Below are 25,104 nucleotides of genomic sequence, written 5' to 3' on the forward strand. Positions count from 1 at the left end.
AAAATGGTCGACGAAAATTTGTATCCGTACACACACACAGACACATACATCCATTTTTCTAAGGTATGCCAAAATATTCAGAAACCTCAGAAACGTAAAGATGTATAGAAATTTTCATTTTCGATTTTTGTGCGATTACTATAACTTGTTCTACGGTAAGTTAATTACTACACACCTTTGCACAAATCGTGTTAATTACAGTTTATTATACCTGGTTATCTACCGTCGTTATTTCATATGTAAGCCAGATATTCTATAGCAAATATAGAATGTCTACATTTTTTGAGTTCTCTATTTTTCACTACGAAAGGAGTGACGCTGTTATACATGCATGTAAAACATTGAATATTTTCTATTTGATACACAAAATATTTTTTGATTTTTCAATCATTATCAATAGAAATGTACTTAATTATTAAAGATCACACTTATAAAAATAAAAACTATTAAAAGGAATTAGAATACTCAATAACTTCACTTAGAGTGATACATATTAAAGAAAAATTTGTCATAATGGTTGTACACAAATACCAAGCGGATGTCGTCTATAGACGACGCTTGTAGCAAAAGGGTTTATTGTGACACATGAACATATATACGAATATAATTGTTTGTTTAGTTTTTTTTAATAGTAATTCAGCATCATTTTCTCTTTGAATAGTTGAAAACAGTTAATTTATGGTAATTTAAAATTGTTATTAACGTATAGGTAAATTCCTGATATAGATATATTGTTTATGTGTGTATTGGGATGTATGTTTATGTAAACATACATAAAGTTTAATGATAATAATATCGACTTACCTGAAATCCACCGTACGTCCAGCTTCCGAATTTCATCTCGCAGCGTTGATCATCGAACGGAAACCACGTGATGTCGATCTTGCAAGTGCTTTTGAATATTCCAGGCGGAACATACATGCACGAACCGTTGTTTCGCACAACGACATTCGTTGGGTATGTACCGTCGAAACCTTCATCGGCACTGAAATAAAAGAAAATTTAGTTAGAAAGGTGACATTGTTTATTCGTTTACTTATTTATTCGGGACAAAAAACCTACGACGGAAATAAGAGAAAACCTTCTTTCACGCTGTTCAGATATGTTATAAATTTCAACTGCTCAACGTTTTCGTATACATAGGTTTATTCATCAAACAAACAACAAACCCCATCTACTTCAATATTGTTCCAATCATATTAGAGATACTGAAACGTCTTTCGCAATAGCTATTGCTCGATAGTTCCTTAAAATTAAACATTTTTTACAATATAATATACATATATATATATATATATATATATATATATTTGAAAATTGAATTATTTTCGCGACTGTATAACATGCAAAAATCTATTATAACAATTCTGTCAGATATTGAGCGTCATTGTTTAAGTCTTCAGTATCCAGTTCAAGCGTGTTTTGCACCTTCAAAAGTTCAGTTCAAAGGTTTCTCTCATGTTTTTAGGTACCAGTTAGGAATCTAGTGATTTCAAGACATGTTATTGCAATAATCTAGTGTTTAATAAAATTTTGACTAATTTTTCAATTTTGTTCAATTTCGAACAAAATCATGTACTTGATCAATAGACAAAATGACATAGTACTATTTTTCTAGCATTACATAGCCAAAAAGAGTTCAATCTTGTCAAAGGTGATGGACTTTAACCTTCTACTCTAAATATGCAAAAAATAATTTTTGAAAACATTCTTAAAAATTAGAGTATCAGTATGTCCTTACCCTATGTCATTTTGGTCGTGCTCAATGGACAAAATGAGTTTTGTAATAGGTTGCATTTTTACTTAATAAATATATTTTTTTAAATAATGTTTTAGTTCCTACTTAATTAATTAATTATTAATTATTAATTAATTAATTTTTAGCCACAAATTTCATATTTCAAGTAAATTTTATTCGACCTTCTTGTAGATTAATTTTGAATTTTAATTCATTCATATTCAATTTTATCAAAAATATAATCAGCACAAATACTCCACGCTTCTAATACCGTTTGTTAATTAATATTCTTACAAGTAGTATTTTATACCCAACAATAAATTGACCTCGTTGACCTTGTATCATAAAATTGAAACCTCATATATTAAAATGACGTGATTTTTGTTTTGTTATTAATTATACTGTATAGTTTCAAATTGGTATTCTAATAAGTTTAAATTTTATTTCGACAGTTATATGATCATGTTTTACACAAAAGTTTGAATTTAGACAATCAACTCCAAAGAGGAAATGGGTGTTTTCACAGTACGGATTAACAATAATTGAACAGTGGGTAAAAACAGTACTTTACAAGGATAATCTGATACATAACTATCTGCAATTTGCAATTTATTTTTATGAAAAAAATCTTAACTTTATTAGACTAAACCTTGTAGCAAAATTTATCAATCTCTAAACACTTTACAAACTGTTACTGAATATTTTCTATGTAAACTCATTAAATTGAAAGCTTATCTTGCTAAATATTTTACTGAGAGACAATTACAATTATTTTCATAAACACACTCAACTAAAGTGGTTTCTGAAATAAACTCTGTTTGCATATTCTAACGCTTGTGGCATTTTGTGAACCAGATGCAAATCACAGGCAATCGCACTCCAGCAGCTCCTATTTACACTTCGTTACTTTTTTTAAAAGAAAAAAATGTGTTTTTAAAGAAACCCATTACGACCAGACAGTTAACTGTAGTTCGCATGGAGCTGTCTCATTTGCATTTAATAAGCAACGCATTCGAAGTTAGACGGGAAAATTGAAGTTTTCTCTTCAGAATTTCGTGGATATATTACATGTTTTAAAATAATTATATATGTTACAAATATTCATTTGGTGTTTGATGACCTGGCAGTCTGTTATTAACTTTGAACGATGTCATCTTGTTAAAGTGATGATTTGTTGTAAGTCAATTTAGAATAAATCATTTCAATATAAAATACACTTGTAAATTATGATAAATGTATACATTAACTATTTCGCAAAGAGAGTGTTTTCTGCAGGAGAGATACTGCGGTACGAGCCAACAAGCCGCCCAAGTATTTAACCGCTAAAATATGGATCAGTAAGGAAATTACCGGCTGGGGGAATTTCTAAAAGCCCTGTACCTGTTAGCAAATAACCTCATTGAACCCAAGGTTCAGATTGGTTATAAGAAATAAATAATACAAAAAAATATGGATCAGAACGTCCGTGTTATCTGATGCATTTATGACTCATTGTCAGTGGTAACAAACATACATGTTTTGCGGGCTGTATAAATTATTCAATTCAAAAACATGTATTTGTTACCACTGAGTCATGAGTCGTGCATCGGATAACACAGACGTCCTGGCCCATACTTTAGTCTCTACGAGATCAAGATTTCGAACACAAAAACCGTTTTGCGTACTCTAATATCATGCGATAGTGATATTGATTTTGATTTAAAAATAAAGATGAAAAACCAAATGTTTCCAAGTAAAATTATAAATTTTTCGTCCGTTTATGTGCAAAAAAGTATGCAAAATTCAACATGATAAAATTTTATGAAGTACAATAGTTGCATTCTTCAAAAATCTGACTTCATAAAAAGTATTTTGGTATATAAGGAGAAGTATGGGTAATATAGATAAAAAAGAACGTAAGTATAAGTGTTACTGTATTCAATTCATAACTTTCTTAGACTAGACCATCTAAACTTGTCCCTTTAGCATTGCATGATTGAAATCACGTCGCTTTTAAAGGGTTTGACTTGGGCCCCCGAAGCTTGAAGCAAATACTGTTAAAGTGCTTGACAATAGTTTTAGCTGGTAAGTTTGGCCAAGTGATATCTATTATACGTGCTGTAACCTAATCTGCATAGTTGTCAGGGAACTCGTTTCGAAGTTGAAATCGAGAATGGCGCAACGGCAGACGATGCCTGTTACTGAGTATTGCACGTTGTCAAGTGGTTCAGGGGTAAAGAACCTGCAACTGACACATCGGGGGTTACCGTTAGTAATATTATCTTATTATATACATCTATAGTTCCACGAACTTATACTTTATATCAACACCCTTTATATCAACCTTTATATCAAACGTTGTAACTGTTTTTTTTGTCAATTTTAATTTTTATATTACCATGATAAGAGACCCTTTATTTGTTATGATTACCCAATCAATTGTTAGATTTATTTCATTTTATATAATCACTGTTCAAATTTCCATAAAGTTTCATCTAAATATAATTTCAAAGTCTTCTCGTAATAAAATTATATAAAATTATAAGTTAAAAAAGATGACAGAGCTTCTAAATCATGTGTTATACACTTAATAATACTTTGGCAATCGAAAAATTGTCCAAAGAAGACGTTTGTAAGAGGACGCGATAAAAATGTTTAAGTAACTTAAATATGTTATTTGAATAGTGTAATGTGTAAACTTATAATATCTCATTTTTATTAGAACTTTACATTTTTAATTGAAAATGGAAAGTTTTCTTACATATTCAATAATTAGCAGTATCTCACTTTTTCATTTCACTTTGCAATTATTATTGGTCGAATTCTTGGATAAAATAGTTGATAAATAATCGGTCTATGTTGTGTAGCCGCATAAGATACGAAAATGCCAAGAAGCTATGTCTATGGTGCTAACCTCCAAATGACATATAATGTCGAAATATAACATTAGTTCTATTATTTTATTTTAAGGTGCAACAAATTGTAGCACTTGAAACACCACATGAGTTACGCTTAAAATAACTCGATATTATCCCATAAATCTTGATTTAATTTAGAAAATAAATCATTATAATATTTATCAAATCTACTTGTTGTTACACAATATATTATGCATATAAGCGTAAAAACTTTTCGAACTTGAATGCATTTAAGCGCCATGGTATTTTGAGTTCTTAAATATAACATATTTAGTATCCAAATATAATATAAACTAAATATGTATTTTAGGGTGGTCCTCAATATGGCCATTTTCGAATTTCCTTGCTCCCAAGGGCTCAAATGGTTCCAAATTGATAAAAAACAATTTTCTGAAAGTTTTAGCTTTTAATATTGTGTTTTAGATAGAGCGCAATTCAATCAAACTTCGTATGGAAATTGCATGAAAAAAATTTCGAAAATTAAAATAAAATTTTTAGGTATAACTTAGCGACAAATGAATTAAAAGTAAAAATTTGTGTCATTTGTTAATGAAAATTCGACGCTCTGCAAGATTTTTGAAATTTTTTTCATGGTCTTTCCATACAAATTTTTGATATTTGCGCTCTATCTAAAAGACAATATCAAGAGCTAAAACTTTCAGAGAATTGTTTTTTATCAATTTGGAACCATTTGAGTCTTTGGAAGCAAGAAAATTCGAAAACATCCATATTAAGGACTACCCTAATGTATATATTAAAAAGCTATTAATTTTATTACACTAAGCTTTATATTTTAGATTGTTTGATTTTTACTAAATATTTTTTATCTTAAAATAGCAGGAAACTTTTTGATAAAATGGACTAAACAAATAATTAATTTTATTGAAATTTATATTGATTTTTAAATTTACTTTTTGTTTTAATTTAATGAATGGAAATATAGAAAATAGGGCTAAAAATTAAATTAATACAGTAGAACCTCAATTAACCGGACTAATTGTTGTCGATAGGCATCCGGATAATCGAAAATCCAGATAATCCAATGTATGAAGAATAATGTATTTATCAAAAATAACAAATACATACATAGATATCAACGGAAATCAATTTAATAAGAAATTAAATGTCCTTATGTATGTACATATATATTTTCTTAGATTATATTACATACATATACTAAACTGCAGCATAAATCGTGCAAAAATTCTAATTGTAAGTATGTACATACATATAACTCTGTCGCGGTTGGCATACAATATACCTGGACATATATAGAGTGCAGGTTCTACTGTATTTGATATTTTAGAGTGTGTGATTTTTTTTTGGTTCAACAGCAATCAGAACTACTTGGAATTACTTGTCCCATTAAGTTCAATTTCTAATAATCATTTTTTATTTTAGCTTTTCCGAAATTTTGATGGATAGCCTTACTAATCGATAAGTTATAAGATCATGAGTTTTTCTGTTTATTTCAATCCAATGTATCACAGATTTTTTTACAGTAGAAAATACGAACAAGACACAAAAATGGAATGAAAATAACCAAGACAGCATATTTTATTAAGTTGTAAGAAGATTTATGAAATGTATACTGAATTCTTGCCTCGTGCTCTATCAACTGTTTGAAGAAACAACTAATTAGTAGAAGAAAACACGTAACGTAACAGTGAAATATAGTCTGTAAACGTTTTCCACCCCGCAGTGTCTAGTGGCATCCGCGCTATCGTGTCATTAACGGAAGTGCGATCATTTCCTTTCCAGCCCGATGTTATATTACAAGAGGATCTAGTTGTCAAACGACGTTTTTTCGTTCGCTTTCTGGTCTGAAGGCTGTGTAATAATGTTCAGGTTTATTATTTGAAAGACCTTTTTCTTATTTTCATTTAAATCAAACCAGATGAAAAGGTTCGAGAATTTGCATTTACATGGAACATTTGGGAGTAACTTATATGATGGTTTCAATAACGTTTTCAGCATAAAATAAAAATTCTATTTAATTAGCTTATAATTTTTTAACCCAGCTGATTCATGAATATAATACAAAAGACGGTGCTGTTGTATGAATGTTGTATGAAAGCAAACCGGGCGAACTCCGTTTCACCACCAGATGGTTTCATTTTATGTAACAGTTCGTTTGGTGATTAAAAAATGAAGAAAAAAATTGCCTGCTGTTGAAATTGAATAAAAATTAGCGCAATACATGTGATTGATTTGATGCTTTCCAATTGAAATGTTAGGAAACGAATAACTTATTTTTTTGCTTTTTTTGCACAATTTCACAGTGAACACAATGCCGGTTTGTCACATGAAATTAACTGATCAGAGAACAATGAGTAGCTGTCAAACAAATGAGTAGCCATCAAACAAACATCAATGAAATTTGATAAAGGCTTACTGAGGATATATCGATGAGTTTTGCGAAATGTTCGGCCTAGCTGCTTTTTATAATTAGCAGGAAAGTGCTCAAATTTTTATTTACGTTGTTGTCAAAAAATCTTACCAATATTTAAATTTTAAACATTGTTAAAGTACGACCGATCGTTTCTTGGTGAATAATTATTGATTTTTTTTCACTTTGATGAAACTTATTGTGTTAAGAGAGTACATGATTTTAACAAATAATATAAAATATTAAGGGCCTACAAAAAGTGGTTTAATTACAAAAATTCAATAAGGGTTTGAATATTGGTAGTTATTCTTATTGATTAACTAATAATAATTAATAATTCTTAATAATGTTATTTATATATTTTTTAGTTTTTTTGATTATTCGGATTTTTTCATTTTTTGTTGTTAATATTGATTTGTTTGAAGTATTTTTATAACTTTAACCTTTCCAAAATTTCTTTTAAATAATGCCACTGATTTTTTTGTCTCTAGGCTAAGGCTCTAGTGCCATAAACCGATAGCAATAATTACGGTTTCTTTCTAAACTAGTTTTATTTTTGGTGTTTTTTTGTTAATATATGAGCTAGAATAATATGAAAAAAAAAGTATTGAACTTATTTATGGAAATCGCTATGTTTAATTTGTAAACTCGTAACCAATTAGTATTACGTCAACGTAAGAATTGAATAAAATTGCTATTTTGTGTTTATATTAATACTCAAATCTACATGTTATTACCGTAGAGTGCAGTTTGCTAGACTATACTACTTGTAATAATCTACGTCTATTTATTACATCATAACCTGAGATGTAGAATTCATAGAATGGATTGGTCAAATCTTGATCATCTACATTTCTAATATATGCAATTCTAAATATAATTTCTAAAACCTTCTTGTCTAGGCATTTCTATCTAATTATAATAGAACGAATATATTCATTCTTATTGAACGATAAGAATAATGACTACTGCACAACATGTCAGACACAACTTAATAGTTTGGTCAAGTAATTGACGAATGACCTCCGATTGGATTTGCATGAAATGATTTTGTTGTGAAACAATTTTTACTTTTATAGTTATTTAAATTCTATTTTATGTATTTTTGTAAGCACTTCTCCACTCCATATATAATATGCATTTTAACAATATAATCAATCGCATTGTAGCCACTTGGGACAAAAATGATTGCGATTAAATTTCCATCACCATCCATTGATGTTATATACACGGTCTAAAAACATGTTATAGTAGTTAAATTCTGTTCGGTATCATGTTCGTATTTAAATAATTTGAAGAACTCTAATAGACGTCTCTCTCCGCTTCGATTATAAGCTTTATGAATTGATATAGCAATTTCCTAGCTTGAGCACGATATACTGTGCCGGGTCAGCAATTGGCCGACAGAGGAAATTTATTTAAATTGTCAATTTGCAAACGAGGTTCTCTTTTAAAGTTAAATTCGCCGCAAAACGGTTAAAGGCAGAAAGGTTTCTGACCTTTCTAGTAGATCCTCCTGCATGTACCTTTCTATATGGGCGCCCGGCTTTTTTGACCGATGACATTTACATATTATAAAAGATACGTATTATATGGCACACGGCCAACGAAGCCCTACGGTTTAATATACCAAATGAAAATAAAAACAAGAAAAATGTGTTTACGTCGGAATTTCATTACTCGCTGCTAGTTCAGCTTATTATATCTTTATGAGCTCGGAGTATCATGAATAACAACGATTTTAATTAATTTTACACTAAACCCTATACAAAGAAATATCGCTAGTTTTTATGTAATTTTATTATTTGAGAACTTTTAAATGACAAAAGAATTTGTCTCGGAGGAATAAGATTAGATACTCTGCTGTCAAAGTACTGGAATGTCAAAGGTTTATGATTCGAATTTTGTTGGCAAAAATTTTCTATAGTTTTCAATATAATCAGTAATATTCTATTAGTACCTACTTAAATCATTCCTAACCTTTGTGTGTAAATTTAAATTTTATCTTTATTTAATTAATTAATGTTTTAAATTTCATGATAGAGAGCTAAATGAGGTTGTAATGACAATTTGTATTAAATTGCAATTAAATAAAATACAGAATATACTCTTACGAAGTAAAATTAACTTTTATTTTTAAAATTTATGATTTGATTTTGTCTTGATAATTTAAATGTTTGACAAATATACATGAATTGTACTTAAGCATTACCTTGAATTTTTCGATATCAGAGTAAGACATTAATACATATTGTTCAACTCTTATGAATTAATATGATTTTAATTTTATTTTTTCATTGTAAAATTTATATATAATTAGTGTACTTTCTAAATACGATTTCGGCACTATATTAAGAATAGTTGAAAAATTTGAATTTCATATATTGTGAAGAAGTTTGAAAAATTAATAACATTAGTTTTGTTGCTATAATAGATAATAACTATTTAAATTATTTGAAAAACAGTATGTGTTCGTAATAATTTTTTATCTGTATAAAAAAAAATTCTCATCACATTCAAAAAGGAAAAAAAATTGTCCGGTTGTAAAAAAAACTTACTCAAATATCAATAATATATTTAATATTAAAAATTAAATTGCATTAAGTCAAATTAAACACATATTTGAATTTGTTGTTTAAAATATAACAGTGTCACATGTGAAGTAAAAATCTAAATATAAAAGTTGGCTTCATAGGAAATAAGCTTGATCCTGAAAAGTGATATAAGTTCATAATTCAAAATATTAGTAACAAAAGTTATTAATAAATGTTAGGAATCAAAATCATTAAAAATATGTAAATGGCATAGTCTATAAAGTTTTTATATTTTGTTCATTTGATCACTTAATCATTTTTGACTATTAAATAGATATTTCTTATATTATATTTTTATGATGCCTAAATTGACGTTAAACCGTAGCATCATCAACTTTAATGTAATTCATTTTTAAATATTCCAATCTATTGATGTATGTTTTTCAAAACCGAGTTGCCGTTTTTTGCGTTTATTTTTCTTTTTTGGTATTGCTATGAAACAGGACTCTTGTGAGCCAGAAATTTTTGTTAGTTAGTCTTTACAATTTAAAAGTAAGCACTTGATTTTTTTTACAGATTAGTAGATTAAAGAAAGCGTATTATTAGTATAAATAAAAAGACAATAAGTTCTTGTTTTTGTTTTATATGTTATGCTATTTCCATACAAAACTTTTATTGAATTGCGCTCCATCTAAAAGATAATATTAAGAGCTAAAACTTTCAGAGAATTGTTTTTTATCAATTTGGAACCATTTGAGCTCTTGGGAGCAAGGAAATTCGAAAATGTCCATATTAAGGACCACCCTAACGTATATACGTAAATATGTATTTATCCTAGAACCGAATGAATTGAGAATATAATTTATGATATATAGAAGAATGTTCATCTTACAATAAAATTATGAAAATAACTGACACGATCTTTAAACATTAAACGTATTACGCAGAATGACGCGTAAGGAACGTCTCAACTAATTATTCACCTCATTTTTGAAAACATTGAAACAATTTGTCGCAACCTGTCCAAAATGTCGTACACCATTACAAATTCCATTAATATTTAGATGCCTTCTGTCGTTCCTTACGCATTATTTTTTATTACAACTGAATGAATCACAAAACATCAAAGTTGTTTTACCTTAACAACTTTTTGCCGCGCGTATCGTAAAAGATTGTCACCTGCGATTAATCCAGAAAATCTTCACCGCGTGGCGTTGGCTTCTACCTTTATTGTATGCATCGCTCTTATCTAATGTTCACTTTATTCATAATTCAAGGGATGATATTTTTATTTTTATGACGCCGGGTGACAACACAGTGTTTACTCTCTTTTGATGAGTAATGAGCACTCCGCTCGCACCCGGATTGTGGCTTACACGCTCAACAGAAGTGGTGGCGGCGGAGGAATAGAATCATATACGCGCTTTTTGTCTCGAGCAAAAAGTATACAAACGTTTTAATTATTGCGAAAGTTTTCATAAAATACAATACTGAACCGCTTTCAGAAAAATCGTTTGTGTGATATTTGAGGCGATGAATTCTTTGCAATAATCCTTTAGAGGAAAAACTTTTTTAGTTCACTATTTTAATTGAGCAATTTAGCAAACATGCCTATTGATGAGATACTCGTATTATAATTCTAATATTTATATAAGTCAACAATATTAATTGTCTTGATATAGCTCTTTTAACAAAGATAAGTTATAATAGAGATAGGGTAGAACAAGGTTTAAAGGTCCTCGGGTAGAGACAAGTAGAGACAAAAACATTAATAACCAGGCATCATCTTGATTTTTATAACGTTCCTATCGGGAAATGAATAACAATATTGAAGAAACCATAGCAAAAGAATTTTCTTTCGTTGTTATTTTTTGGTTTAGTTTACGTTCAGACCTTTATATAAATTTAAGTATACGTTATTTAAGTGTCTTATAAGACATTTTGCTAATGTTTCGTTTATATATAACTTCTACAAAAGCTTACAAGTCAAAGGGATAAAAAGAATCAACTGATTCTTTACCCTGGCAGAGGTGTAATAAAAAATAGTCGATAAAAATAAATTAAAAAAGCAGTTTTACAAGAGATAATTTAAATAACTAGTTATTCCAACTCAATTGTTGACTATTTCTGACGAAATACTACATCAAGTTTATATCAAGTGTTATCTCTGTGAAAATGTACCTATGAAGTATATATTTTGCAATGGTTATATATTGTAGCTATTATTTCGTAAATTCCTTTTAATTAAAAATAAGACATTAGGCCTATTTGCCCACTGACCATTCCATTTTACCCGCCATAGGACAAGAACATTAAATTTTTGAAAAAACAGTAAAAAACGCATTAATATAATTATGAATTACCTGGTAGTTTTACTGAACTCAGACAGATAGTTGTTTGTTTGATATGTGCTATTTTTGTGATATTTAGCTTGGTCAAATTAGACCTTTGTACCCTGCCCCATCTTCAACTGAAATTGTTGCAAAAATTCTTTATTAAGGATAATACTGTATTTTTTTTTTTTTTTTTAAATTTTTTATTTGGCTTCGCTTACTCTGAGCATTTAGCCACCTACAACATTTATTTATATTCTATACTATTTTTTTATATCAAATTCAATTTATATATAGATTCTATTCTTCTTATACTATATACTTTCTCTCAACTTATCTTCTTCACACAAATCCTATTCTTCTGCATAGCTCAACTTATCTTCATTCTTCCCTTTTTAGTCTTCTTACTACTTTCTACTATTTCATTTTACTACATTTTCAATTCTAATTCAATTTTTATACATTCTAATACCTTATACATTCTAATCATTTTTTTTTTTTTTTTTTACATACATCTTACAATTGAAATTCTAACACATTTTTGATATTTTACAATTGGAAGCGCCAGGGATCGAACCAACGATCTCCGGCATGTGAGTCGGACATGCTACCTCTGAGCTATGTCCGCCACAAAACTGTATTTTAAAAGTTCAAACAAGAATGAGTACAGTTATAATCGACCATTACATGATTATCCTATTTGCTTATTGTTAGATAGAACTGTGTTGGATATGAAAGTGTGAAACAATTAGGAACCACTTAAGCTTATATATTTTTTCAAATATCACATTGCTTGCCAAAATTGTTTGCAGAATATTATTGTTAAATACATTTGATATATTTTTTTATTCCTTCTCATTTTTTGTCAACGAATGCATGAAAACCTACCACAGGTAATTGTAATATTTTTGTCTTATGTGCTCTAATTGCTTTTTTTAATTAATTTTAATGGCAATTGTTGCGGTTGAAACATGTTTGTATGTATCATTTTTATATCGCTTTCATATATTTTCAATTGTTTGGCATTCATAAAAAAATAATTTCTACAAAATTCGTACGAAAATTGCTGTAGAAATAGCAATAAAAATTTTACAGTGCTAGATGATATCCTAGTAGTTATTTACTTCTTATATTTTAGTTTCTAAACTTATGCGATTTAAGAAGTTTTTAGTAAGGTTAGGCCTTATGGTAAGGTTGAACAGGTCTTTCTCCGTTTAACCTGGGACTTACGGGGTAGGGGGTATAAATTTTTGCATATAAAAAATACATGCACTTTATAATAACTGAGAGAGCAGCAAAAGTAAAGCAAATAGTTGTTTTATTCACTTTTCTTATGGCGACGGAAGATTTATAATTTACAGTCCGCTTAATATCTAATTAATCATATGGATATCCACCATATGATGCATTTAAAAATTCATAAAAGTTTAGGTTTTTATTTGGTTCACTCAAAAATTTTTAATAATAAAATTTCCAAGTCTTTTACCATTTTTCAATTTTGATTAAATGTATCTACGGTAGATATAACTTGCCAACACACTTTAGTACATTTTTTTGAAGGAACGGCTTCTCAAAGCCGACCGATTTTGAAGTTCATAGTTTAATAAAAAGTCCTCGTTCTTGAAAAATTGAGGCAGTTGTGGTAATGTTTTTGATTTAGGTTTAGAAATGTCATTAATGTTACGGTTCCAAAGTTTAATTGAACAAAATTAATAAAATTAACAACAATAATCGAAAAATAGTCATAACTCTACAAAAGCTCTAGGTTGCACTTAGATGCTTATAATTTACAAACAACGTGAAATAATTATTGTTTTCTAAATTTTTTCAAGATCAATACTATCACCTCATTTCGGTTTGACGTGAAGGTTTGGAACACCCTATATATATTCAGACTGAACTTTTGTGCATTAAATATTGATAATCAATATTTAATTATACGTTTTCGGTGCTTATTACGTACTGTTATTTATCTATTATATAAAAATAAGTCGAGTTTTCCTTCCTGACGATATAACTTCGGAACGCACTAACCGATTTTGACGATTTTGCATTCGTTGGAAAGGTCTCGGACTCCGTAAGGTTTATAGCAAAGAAAATTGAAGAAAGATTTCAACTGAAAAGCAAAAACTACTTTTTCTTTTTTCACATACAGCGTCATCTCTGATACTTAGCATGTACTACAAACTAATACTTTTTGTGTGACTGCTACTCATTTATTTGACAGCTACTCAGTTAAACCGGCATAAAAGTAAAACTAGCTGTAAGTGGAATTCTGTCTTAAGGCAATTAAGGCATCGTGCCTTAAGGCAAATTGCTGGAACTTTCCGTACCAACATTTTTTTTTAAAAACGATTAAGATTTTTGAAAAAATTTTACTTCGAAAAAATAAAATTTTTGAGAAACTATATATTGGACAAAAAAATACTTTTTTTTGAAAAAAAAAATTTTTTTTAGAAAAATATTTTTTTTTATTTTTTTTTTTTTTTGAAAAAAAAAATTTTTTTATTTTATTTTGACATATTTTGGAAGATCTAAACTTTTTTTCAAAGCAATCGTACTGCTTTAACTGCATAAAGACGAAATATCAAAGCGCGTAAGCGCCGCGTCGCCGTCTAACGCGTAAACATTGGTACGGAACCCATAGAAATGTAAAAAAAAATTATACTTATTGTTAAAATCTCTATAAAATATCTGATAATTTGATGTGCATATGTCTAATGATTATTTTTGACCGCCAAATGGCATTTTTTTTTACTTTTTTCATCAGGTCTCCGAAACCGTTAGACCTGCCTTCATGAAAATTTGATCAATTCTTTATCTTGTCAATACAAGTAAAATGTTTTTTGAATTATTCAAATCGGACGCCCCGTTCTCTTAAAAACTGAGTTACCGTTTTCGGCACTTTTTGCCCCGTATCTTTGGAACGGCTAGACCTGCCTTCGCCAAAAACTAATCAGCACGTCTCCTTATTAATACGAATCGAATGTTTTTTGAATTATTCAATTCGGTTTATCCGTGTTCCCGAAATCGTCGACGAAAATTTGTATCCGCACATACATACACACACGCACATACATACATACATACATACATACATACATACACACACACACACACACACACACACATACATCCATTTTTTCTAAGGTATGCCAAAATGTTCAGAAACCTCTGAAACGTAAAGATATATAAAAATTTTCATTTTCGATTTTTTTGCGATTACTATAACTTACCCTACGGGAAGTTAAAAAATAAGTTATTTGTTTCCTAACATTTCAATCGGAAACCATCAAATAAAGCACGTGTATTGTGCAATTTTTTATTCAATTTCAACAGCAGACAATTTTTTTTTTCATCTTTTAATCACCTAACGAAATGTTACATAAAATGAAACTATCTGGTGGTGAAACGGAGTTCGCGCGGTTTGCTAGTTATTTAATAAAATAATTCGTACAAATACTATTAAAAATAACGATGATTTTTGTCTATCAAATATATTTTTATACTGCTTGTTAAGCAAAATGCGAATATCAATGTCGCTAAAGTACCTTATTTCGTTTCGAATATGGCGACAATTTGTCGGTTATGCAAATTCGACTCACCTGTTGTACATAAGCACGTCCGGCTTCCACAGCCTGTGCGGCGGTATGCGGAGGTCGCGCACGCCGCCGTACTCTGAGGTATTCCATCGCAAGTTCATGTCATTCCATTCCTGAAGGAGAAAGGGAAATATTAAAGTGTTATTGTTTATCATATGTAATATTCAGCGAAGTTCGGATAATACGACATTCCAAAAAAAACTAATCTTACAAGTAGGTACATAAGCTGCACTACTGTTGTTGTAATATACATTATATATTAGGCATTTGAGCTCACTCAAGGGAAAGTGGCTAGAGCGACTGGACTGTAGTAGTGACAGCAGTAGTAACATTGGTTTTCCCTTGGAAATATAGATATAAATATGTTTCCAAGTAAAACATCCACCATTGTTGCATCAATAAAATATTTGTTTTTTTACAGATATTGTAATAATAAAATTTATCACACTGTTAATGAGAAAAAACTGTTTGGATTGCCATCTATAAGAAAAACGACATAATTCGTAAAATAAATTCTGTTTTTACTTATAAATAAATATAGATAACAATGTTTCCTAGTGAAAATAGCAGTTATCTGACATATACAGATGGGACAACTGTTTGGGTTACCATCCATAACATACCTTGTAGTTCGTTAAGTTAATTCTTACAATAGCTCATAGATCTTTTAAGTTTTAAGTTACTGTGTATGTTGTAATATGCATTATCTATTAAACATTTGGGCTTACTCAAGGGAAAGTGGCTAGAGCGACTGGACTTGGTCGAGAGGTTCTGGGCTTGATCCCTCTGATGTCAAGCAGTGACATTGGTTTTCATTTGGAAATATAAATATAAATATGTTTCCAAGTAAAAATAGCCCATATCCAGCACTGCTGCATCAATAAAATGTTTGCTTTTTTACAGGTATTGTAATAATAAAATTTAACACACTGTTAATGAGATGAAACTACTCTTTGGATTGCCACCTATGAAAAAATGATATAAGGGGGTCTTCCTATGTGACGGCCTGTTATTTAGGGATATTTTAGATTTTTTTTCTACGACCAGTAAATAGTTAGAGCTTCAAGTTTTTTGTCATTTATTAATACATATTTGGACAGTATAAATATAAAATTTCAGCTAAAAAAATTTAGTCCAACTAGAGTTACAGCGCTCTAAACACTCCCCCCTCAAAAAAAAGAGCTCCCACTGTCTCCACGATTCCGGCTGATCGGCTTATATGACCAAAAAAAAATAAACGGCGTTTTAATTTGTAGGCTTAAAAGCACGGAATGAACTACAATCAAATGAATACAAAAAAAATTGGATGTTTTATAGACATTTGAAATAAAAGTTGCAAATTAGGCGGTTTTTTTTTTTGTTTTTTTGCTATAAAAAATCGAACTTTTGAAATTTTTGATTGATAATAGTTCATTCCATGCGCTTAAATATATTGAATGTGCCCTGTAAATTTCAAGTAATTCGGTCCAGCCGTTTCTGAGAAAAACGCGTTTAAAGATAAAATGATCGTTGTACTATATACTATATGTATACTTTTTAAATGGCTGTAACTCAAAAACTATTTGAGATATCGATTTGAAATTTTAATATGTTATTTTTAAAGGTATAATCTACCGAAATATGAAATTAAAAAAATTCAATTTTTTCAACTCATCACATAGGAAGACCCCCATAATACGTAAAATAAATAATTAGGTTGATTTCAAGCAGTAGTGACATCTATTTCTACTTGGAAATATAGATAACAATGTTTCCTAGTGAAAATAACAGTTACCTGACATATACAGATAGGACAACTGTTTGAGTTACCATCCATAAAAAACCTCATAGTTCGTTAAGTTAATTATTACAATAGCTCATAGATTTTTTAAGTTTTTATCTTTATTCGAAAAATAAGAAAGTGATATAATAAAAAGTTATGTCGTAGTGATGATTTTTATTTCCTTGATGCAGCAATGTTAGGTAAGGGCTATTTTTGTTTGTAAACATATTGCTGTCGATGACTCAAGTAAAAACCGATGTCACTATCGCCTGACAGCAAGCTGGTCGGCATCTAATTTGGGACCTTTGGCTCAAATCTTATAGTCCAAAATACTTACTCACGGGCGAGCCCATATTATCAATTGATACAATTTGCATGTTTCATAGTTTATTTTCCTCGGTTGCTTTTCAAAAAATTTATGTAAATTCGATGAGATAACAATGTGTATACAGTATACATTATATTGGATTTTTTTTTATTGGCTTCTTATCAATATTTAACAACATACATAATATACAAATTTAATTAATGTATATAATATTACTTTCTTTAATAATAAATAAATTATAAAGGAATAACAATTTGAATCTAGCAATGATACCAAATTTAAGGGTTTGGTCTGCGACTTTATGTAGTACAATTTTTGTAACATTTTTGTCTTGTCTTCCTCAAATAGACTGAATTTTGGATAATTTAACAAAGTATATATGTCTATGTCATGAAAATAGAAATACAAAAAATGACTATTATTTCGTAACGGTGTCAATAATTATTATTTTAAAAACATGGTTAAAAAATCTATGCCTGAAATATGTTCGTGGCGCAATGCTCACATTTGAATACCCTGCATATTTTGAATTCAAACATATGTCTGTAATTGAATGCATTAAATAGAATGTAAAATATTTTATATCCAAGGACATCAAAGGACATAGCAACGAAATGCCAACGTTTACATTTGATTGATGCATTGTTGTACAGCATTGTGGAAATATTTCTATGAAATAAATAATCATTTCGTTTTAATGCCATCAGCGTGACTAAATTTTCGTAAAATCATTTACAATCTTCGCTTCAAAGCGCACTTGTGTCGCTGTCGAAATATAAACTGCTACACTTCCTACCGCGCTGACACGTGGACACGAGTCCCATTTGTCTATGTCACTGCGAATTTAAAATTTATTTATTTATTACAATTTGTCGCAATTGTACATTCTCTAGATGCACATATGAATTTTAACGTTCCTGGTCTCTGTTTTTATGCACGTTCTAAATCAACGGTTATGGTTTAGGGAACTCTGTTTTCGAGAAGCATGTTTTTCGTTTAATATAGTAATTTAATTTTATATATTCTGGCCATAAATATTTCGAAATATGAAACCGGTACGGGCAAAGAAACATTATACGGGTTATAAAAAGATATATTCTTGCTTTGCATAAAGTATTCACATGCAAAATATGAAATTTTCGTTGTGGTCATTTTATATCTAACGCTCAATTCATACTTTGGCGCATAGAGTTTTTGGAGAATTAAATATTGCGTATGAATTTAATACAATGTAAACTTTTTATGCAGGGTTGTCAAATCGCAAAAAAAAAATTACAAAATTTGCTTGGTTGCAAATAATCCTAAAATAAAGTTTTTCATTGTTCTGAAATTATTATAAATATTATTGTAGGCCCGGTGCAATTTTTATTGTAGAAGTTAGTGGTTAAAGAATCAGGTAGGGTAGGGCAGGACACAAAGGTCCAATTTGACTTTGAATAATTAGATTGTAAATTATTACAAATAATAACACATATTAAAAAAAAACAACTATGTGACTATGTTCAGTAAAACTCCCAATTCATCATTATAGAAATGTTGGTTTGTTTTGTTTGTTTTTTGCTGTTTTTCAAAAAAATTGTCATCTGGTCCAAGACACAAGATTAAAAATATAATATTTGTGAAGATAGTGCAAACAATTATGGTTGCTTATTTAAATAACCAACAATGAATAAACTCGTTAATATGCGAACAAACTTAAATAAAGAGCAAAATAACACACTAAATCTTTGATATATTTTATGATCTGGATTGTCGTAATATTTATTTGTGCACTCAAATATTTTACACTGATCATATAATATCTACATAATTTTTTCTTTGTTTCCTTTTTTCAACAGAGGAAAATAATAATACATGCTTGATAAATTTAATAATGGACGGAAATAACCGCCCTTGTCCATTGATACTATTTTATTTGAATAGTTTGTTATATATCATATTAAATTATTAGCAGCAAATTTATATAGGTAATTTGATGCGCATATGTCTGATGACTATTTTTGACTGCCAAAAGACTCTTTTCTAACTTTTTTATTAGATCTTCGAAAGATCTACTAAACCTGCATTTACAATTTAACTAGTTTTTTATTTCGTCAATACAAATAAAGTGTGTTTTGAATCATTCAATTCAGACGTTCCGTTCTATCAGAAATTGAATCACTATTTTTGCATTTTCTGCCTCGTATCTTCGAAATGGCTGGATTTGCATTGGCCAAATATTAATCAGCCCGTCTCCCCATCAATAGGAATCGTTGACCCGCATTCTTGAAATAGTCGGCCAAAAATTGTATGCGCACATATATACACTCACACACACACATACATCTATTTAAGAAGGCTTTGGAACGTAAAGATATATAAAAAAAATAATTTTTATAACTACGATAACTTACCCTATGGGTAGTTAAACAATGTATCATGGTTGAATTTTGTTGAAGCTTTATTTATTTTGGCTTCACTTAAGTACATACATTTTTGCAGTTTGCACGCATTATCGATTCGTCTGTTTTGTTGATAGGATATTTGTTTCTATAATTTTTTGTAAATTCCGCAGCGACATTCAATAAAATTTTCAATTTAACATTGTTATTAATAAATCATAAATGTAATTTTGTCCTAACATGTGCTCCTAACTCATAGTTTTTGTATGATTTATTTTTTGCTGTGTCTAGCAATATATCTCACTTATATTGATTACTCTGACACAAAAACTATTGCTTATCAGGCGTGGAATAACGAATACTGCGAAGTCAAAGAAAAGATATATATTGCGCGATAAATTTCACCCTTATCCAATTGAACGAATCTATCTTTTGCTATTTGCAGTGTCTTGTCTGAGAACTACTTGTACGAAGAACATCTATTTACAATATCGGTCGAAAGCTGCTTGTAACGTTGAGAAATTTCACATCATATATTGCTTTTATATTGTACAATATGGCAAAGAAATAGAGATTAAAGGGCTTTTCATATCTCTACTGCAATGTACGTTTTAGTATAAAAATTTTGATGTAATGCGCTTGATCGAAAATCTTTCAAAAATTTACGTTTTTCATTGTTGTGCTTAACAAATTCAAACAAATAATTAAGAAGCTTTCCTGTGTTTCAGTAATTAGTGAGTGTTATTCTAATGAATCGGATTTAATATGTCTGATTTAATTTATTTGTACTTGAATTGGTGTTCACTATATTTTCAATTTATTTTTATTATATTTAGTTTGATTGTTATGTATGGAACATTTCAATAAATCCTCAATAACAAATAACCACATATGAATGTTTTTTCGCTATTTACAATCAATTCATGATGTGCGGCAATTCAATGTTGGTAATGCAATACACATATTTTTGCAAATAATGAAAAAAAGATTTGCTTTATATATTCTATATGAATTTGAAATAAATGCCATTACACACACGCACAAGCATGCACACACACACACACATATATATATATATATATATATATTTAATTACAAATATGAACAAATAGCACTCTTTTTTGCACTAATTTATTAAATAATATTAATTTTACAAACGTTTCGAGACTAGGTTTGTCTCATCATCAGTGTATTACAATTTAAAATATGAATATCTAAACTAGCATAATGTATTAACTCTTCCAACTTGTTGTTTTTACTAAATGCACGTGCCATTCGAATTGTAGTCGACTGAAAACTTATGATTGACTGAAGGTCACTTTGGTGAGTCATGCAATACCAAATAGGAATGAGAAGGAATATGGTCCAGTTGAAAACTAGATTTCGCTATAGGATAAAATAATATGTTGTTGATATAGAACGGTTTGTTTTTTAAAACAATGTTTTAAATTATCATAGTTAAATATGTCTATACATATATACACACACATACATATACACACATTTACACATACATATACATGTAATGTATATGGTTTGGTTTTCAGTCGGTATAGAGTATAAGTGTTTGGATACAGGGTAAAAACGGACAAAATGACAAAGTGGCCTTATTTAAAAATAGGTTAGTTTAAATAACGTTTTTGCGACTGTGTAACACGAAGAAAACTACAATCACAATCAGGTCAGATGTTGAGCGTCATTGTCACAGTCTTGTCGATGTAGTCCGTTCAGACATGTATCGCGCCTACAAAGGTTTATTTTGAAGGTGGTTTTGTCATGTTTTTGGGACTTTTCTATTGCTACCTGTAATAATGTATTTTAAAATTAATGGACTTAGGGGTTTCGATCAATTTTATTGCAATAATTTGATGGAATTTTTATTATTCTTTTTAAAACCTGTCTTTTAACTTCTTGCTTAACTACTACGACCAGGGGATTCACTGGTAAAAAAAGTAACTTGCTTTGTTGCAGAACTCTTTTTCCGTTAGAAGCCCTGCAAAGGTCAGTTACGAAGTATTGTTTCCTTTGGGATTATGCGTCATGTGTTGATGTCCCAAAGTAGGCCAAACGATTTATTTGTGAAGTATCTTCTTAAAAATTAGTATCTAAGTATGTCCTTACCTCATATGTCATTTTTTCTATACGATATGGACATGAATTAGTTGCATATTTCCTTAATAAATATGTTATTGTAATTCTTACTGTTTTAAAAGAGTATTTCTAGTAGTCAATGAATCTAAGATGAGTGAAAACGATAGAGACCGATTGTAATAAAAAGAACGTTGAATAACAAAACACCATGTCATTCATATACATAATCAAGAGTCCGTACTTTCCTTAATATATAAAATCACAGTCATCAAACCATATATTATATATAGATAATACACCAAGTAAAATAAATTTATAATATAGAAGTTTAATTATCAAGTAACATTATGTCAACGAAAGTACTACAAGAATATTAATTTTCTTATTATTTTGTATTCAAATATTTCAAATTATTTCTATTCATGTTTAGAAATTAAATAATGAATTCAGCGTTAAAGTCACGTTTCAGGTTGAATAAAATTTCATAAAATATGCAAATATTTTAATTTAAACTAATTTTGTGCTTGAAAATTGTTACACGAAAATTTTGTTTTGAATTTCGAAACATGTGCAGTCACTTTTCTGCGGCGTCTGACGGAAATAACAAATGAGGAAACAGAATGATAAGAGTAAAACATAATCAAGAATAATGGTATACACGATGTACCTATGAATGTGTGTTGAACGCATGAATTTTTACTTCTTAACAAATACTGGCTTTTTAATGTTATTCATAAAGTCCGCTGTTATATTTTTAATATTACATTTTCATATTAAATATTCAGACAATACCTGTGTAATAAAATTTCGAATTTAATAAAATTTATACTGACGTAGCAAATAATATAATAATGTTTCAAATAATTAAACCTTAATGGATCTGCGTAACTTACAGGTCACATTGCAAATTTTTCAATATTCTACAAAATAATTATTCTATTGGCCATAATTATGCCACTATATCAATTATAATGATTAGGTTCTTCAACATGAAGTAACATTTTCTTTCGCAGAAATGCGAGCATTATAGGTGACTTGGGTGTAAATCCGTACAAATGCAACGGAAATAGCGTTACGCCCGAACTGTACGTCATTCGCTCTCGATAAAATCGTTTCAACGCGGGTCGATTGTGATTAATCGTCGTATATGTGAATAGAGATCTGTCGTTGTATGCAAACCGGCATCAACGTTGCTTGCGTACCGATATCAACAAGCAAATCGGCATAGATAAATAAATAGTTCAAAGTTACATCGTAGTACAAATCTTGATTTATTGAAAAATGCTTGAATCAGCAGAATATTTTTCCCTGATCCTTGAAAGTAATAAAACAAATTAAACATATGTGCTGTGTACTAAACGTAAGTTTATTGATTAGAAATTATTTCTATATTATTCGTAGTTTCTATAAATCTTTGAAGTTATTAAAATAGAAAATATTTTTTATGCAATTTTTTATTCAAAGAATGAGATTATATAGCCAGCAAAGAAGTAAAAGAAATACAAGCAGTCATTGAATGTATGTTAATTCTAATCGCACAATTGAGTCGCCGCACATATAAAACTTTTCTGATTTTGGTAATTCATTGATACCAAAAAAAATTAAACATAATATTCTTGTTATTATTTGCATATATTATCCTATAATTGCTGATTTTTTGATTCCCTATTTATTTAATGGGTTTATAGAGGGTTACAATGCTGTTTTAATGTCGGCTTAGTCAGTTAACGTTTTTGTTAGTGCAAATTTATAGGTGTGATTTGTTTTCACATCAATGACATTTATAGACTCCAGTTATAGCAAAATAAATTCCATAAAAACAGCGCAAGTTTAAACAGTTATATTAATTTGCCATTATTATATTTTTTAAATCGTCTATAATGTGCTTTTCTACTATGCCGATTAATCCGTTTTATTCTAAATGCATTTCTTCTGTTGAAAAACTTTTGAGGAATAAAATTTCTTGCAATTTTTTTTTTATTATTTTGAATTCTTTTTTTTTAAAAAGGATTGTTTTTTTATTTGTGCTTTTTTATCAAATTGTTTTTCGATTTTTGAAATTAGTGCTGACATTTTTTATGACATCGACAAATAGTCCAGTTTTGGTTCACATGTACACTCATAAATCCAAGAAGTTAAATCGTATTTATTGGGTAATATAAAACCTTCACCTACATGAGAGAAGTTTAGAGCTTATTCAAAATATGATTATTTATTCTAATTTGAGTGTTAATTTGTAACTCATATGTATGCAATATGTTTTCAAATTTGTCTACATTTATATACTGATGAATTAAAATATAATATTAATCATTCATGGGTAAAGTACCCAAATGGGTATGTGCATAATGTTTGAATAATTAATTCAGAAAATAATTACCTATAAAATAGTTTTTGTTTGTTAATTAGCTAGTAGTTAAATTAATTAACTATAAAATAATATATGAGAATTTTATCACTCATAATATGACCTATTGCAAAATTATATTTTTAAGGTTTGTTCAAATTAGATGAATTAGTTGTGGTGTTTTTTACGAATGGATTTATTAAAATAATAGCTACATATAACCTTGATCTGGCATTTTGTAAGAAATATTGTTTATCAGAGTTGAAATAACTACTTACTCTTTGCCTCTTAAACTAAACAACAGTGTTTATAATCTAAAAAAACTAACAATGAATGAAAATATTTTTCTTATGAATTTTTAAACATTGCTGATTTCTCTCGATAGCAACTTTTTTTCCTTCTACGTTTAAATATTGTTGTTAAAAATTAAAAACATTACTTGCTTGAGATATTGGTGGTGAACTAATTTATCCACGGATGAAGCCCCGCTTTATCCCACCGTAAATTCTATATTTATTTTCACTTTTTATGAGAAAATTAAAGATTTGAAATGAACTCAGTATTTTCATTTCATTTGCATATTTTATTGGCAACAAATATTTTCAATATACTAATATACACCAAAATACAAATTACAATAGAGAGTAATAAATTGAAAATATACAGAAATTGATATTTTGATATTGATGCATGGTCTAGTTA

The 25,104-nt window shown here is 29.0% G+C and overlaps 1 protein-coding gene across 1 annotated transcript in view; it reads right to left on the bottom strand.

Annotated features, from left to right (window-relative positions):
• The window catches only part of LOC113376816 (neuronal acetylcholine receptor subunit alpha-7), a 415,073-nt gene that overhangs the window by 185,806 nt on the left and 204,163 nt on the right, over positions 1–25,104 (bottom strand). Inside the window, exons 3-4 of the mRNA XM_026616883.1 lie at positions 15,497–15,606; positions 805–985 (exon numbers count right to left, since the gene is read on the bottom strand). Coding sequence (XP_026472668.1) covers positions 805–985; positions 15,497–15,606 — 291 coding nt within the window. The remainder of the gene's footprint in view (positions 1–804; positions 986–15,496; positions 15,607–25,104) is intronic.

The sequence above is a fragment of the Ctenocephalides felis genome, unplaced genomic scaffold (genome assembly GCF_003426905.1).
Source record: "Ctenocephalides felis isolate EL2017-DRISC unplaced genomic scaffold, ASM342690v1 CF-g0.4_SCAFFOLD_01886, whole genome shotgun sequence".
Classification (NCBI taxonomy): Eukaryota; Metazoa; Arthropoda; class Insecta; order Siphonaptera; family Pulicidae; genus Ctenocephalides; species Ctenocephalides felis.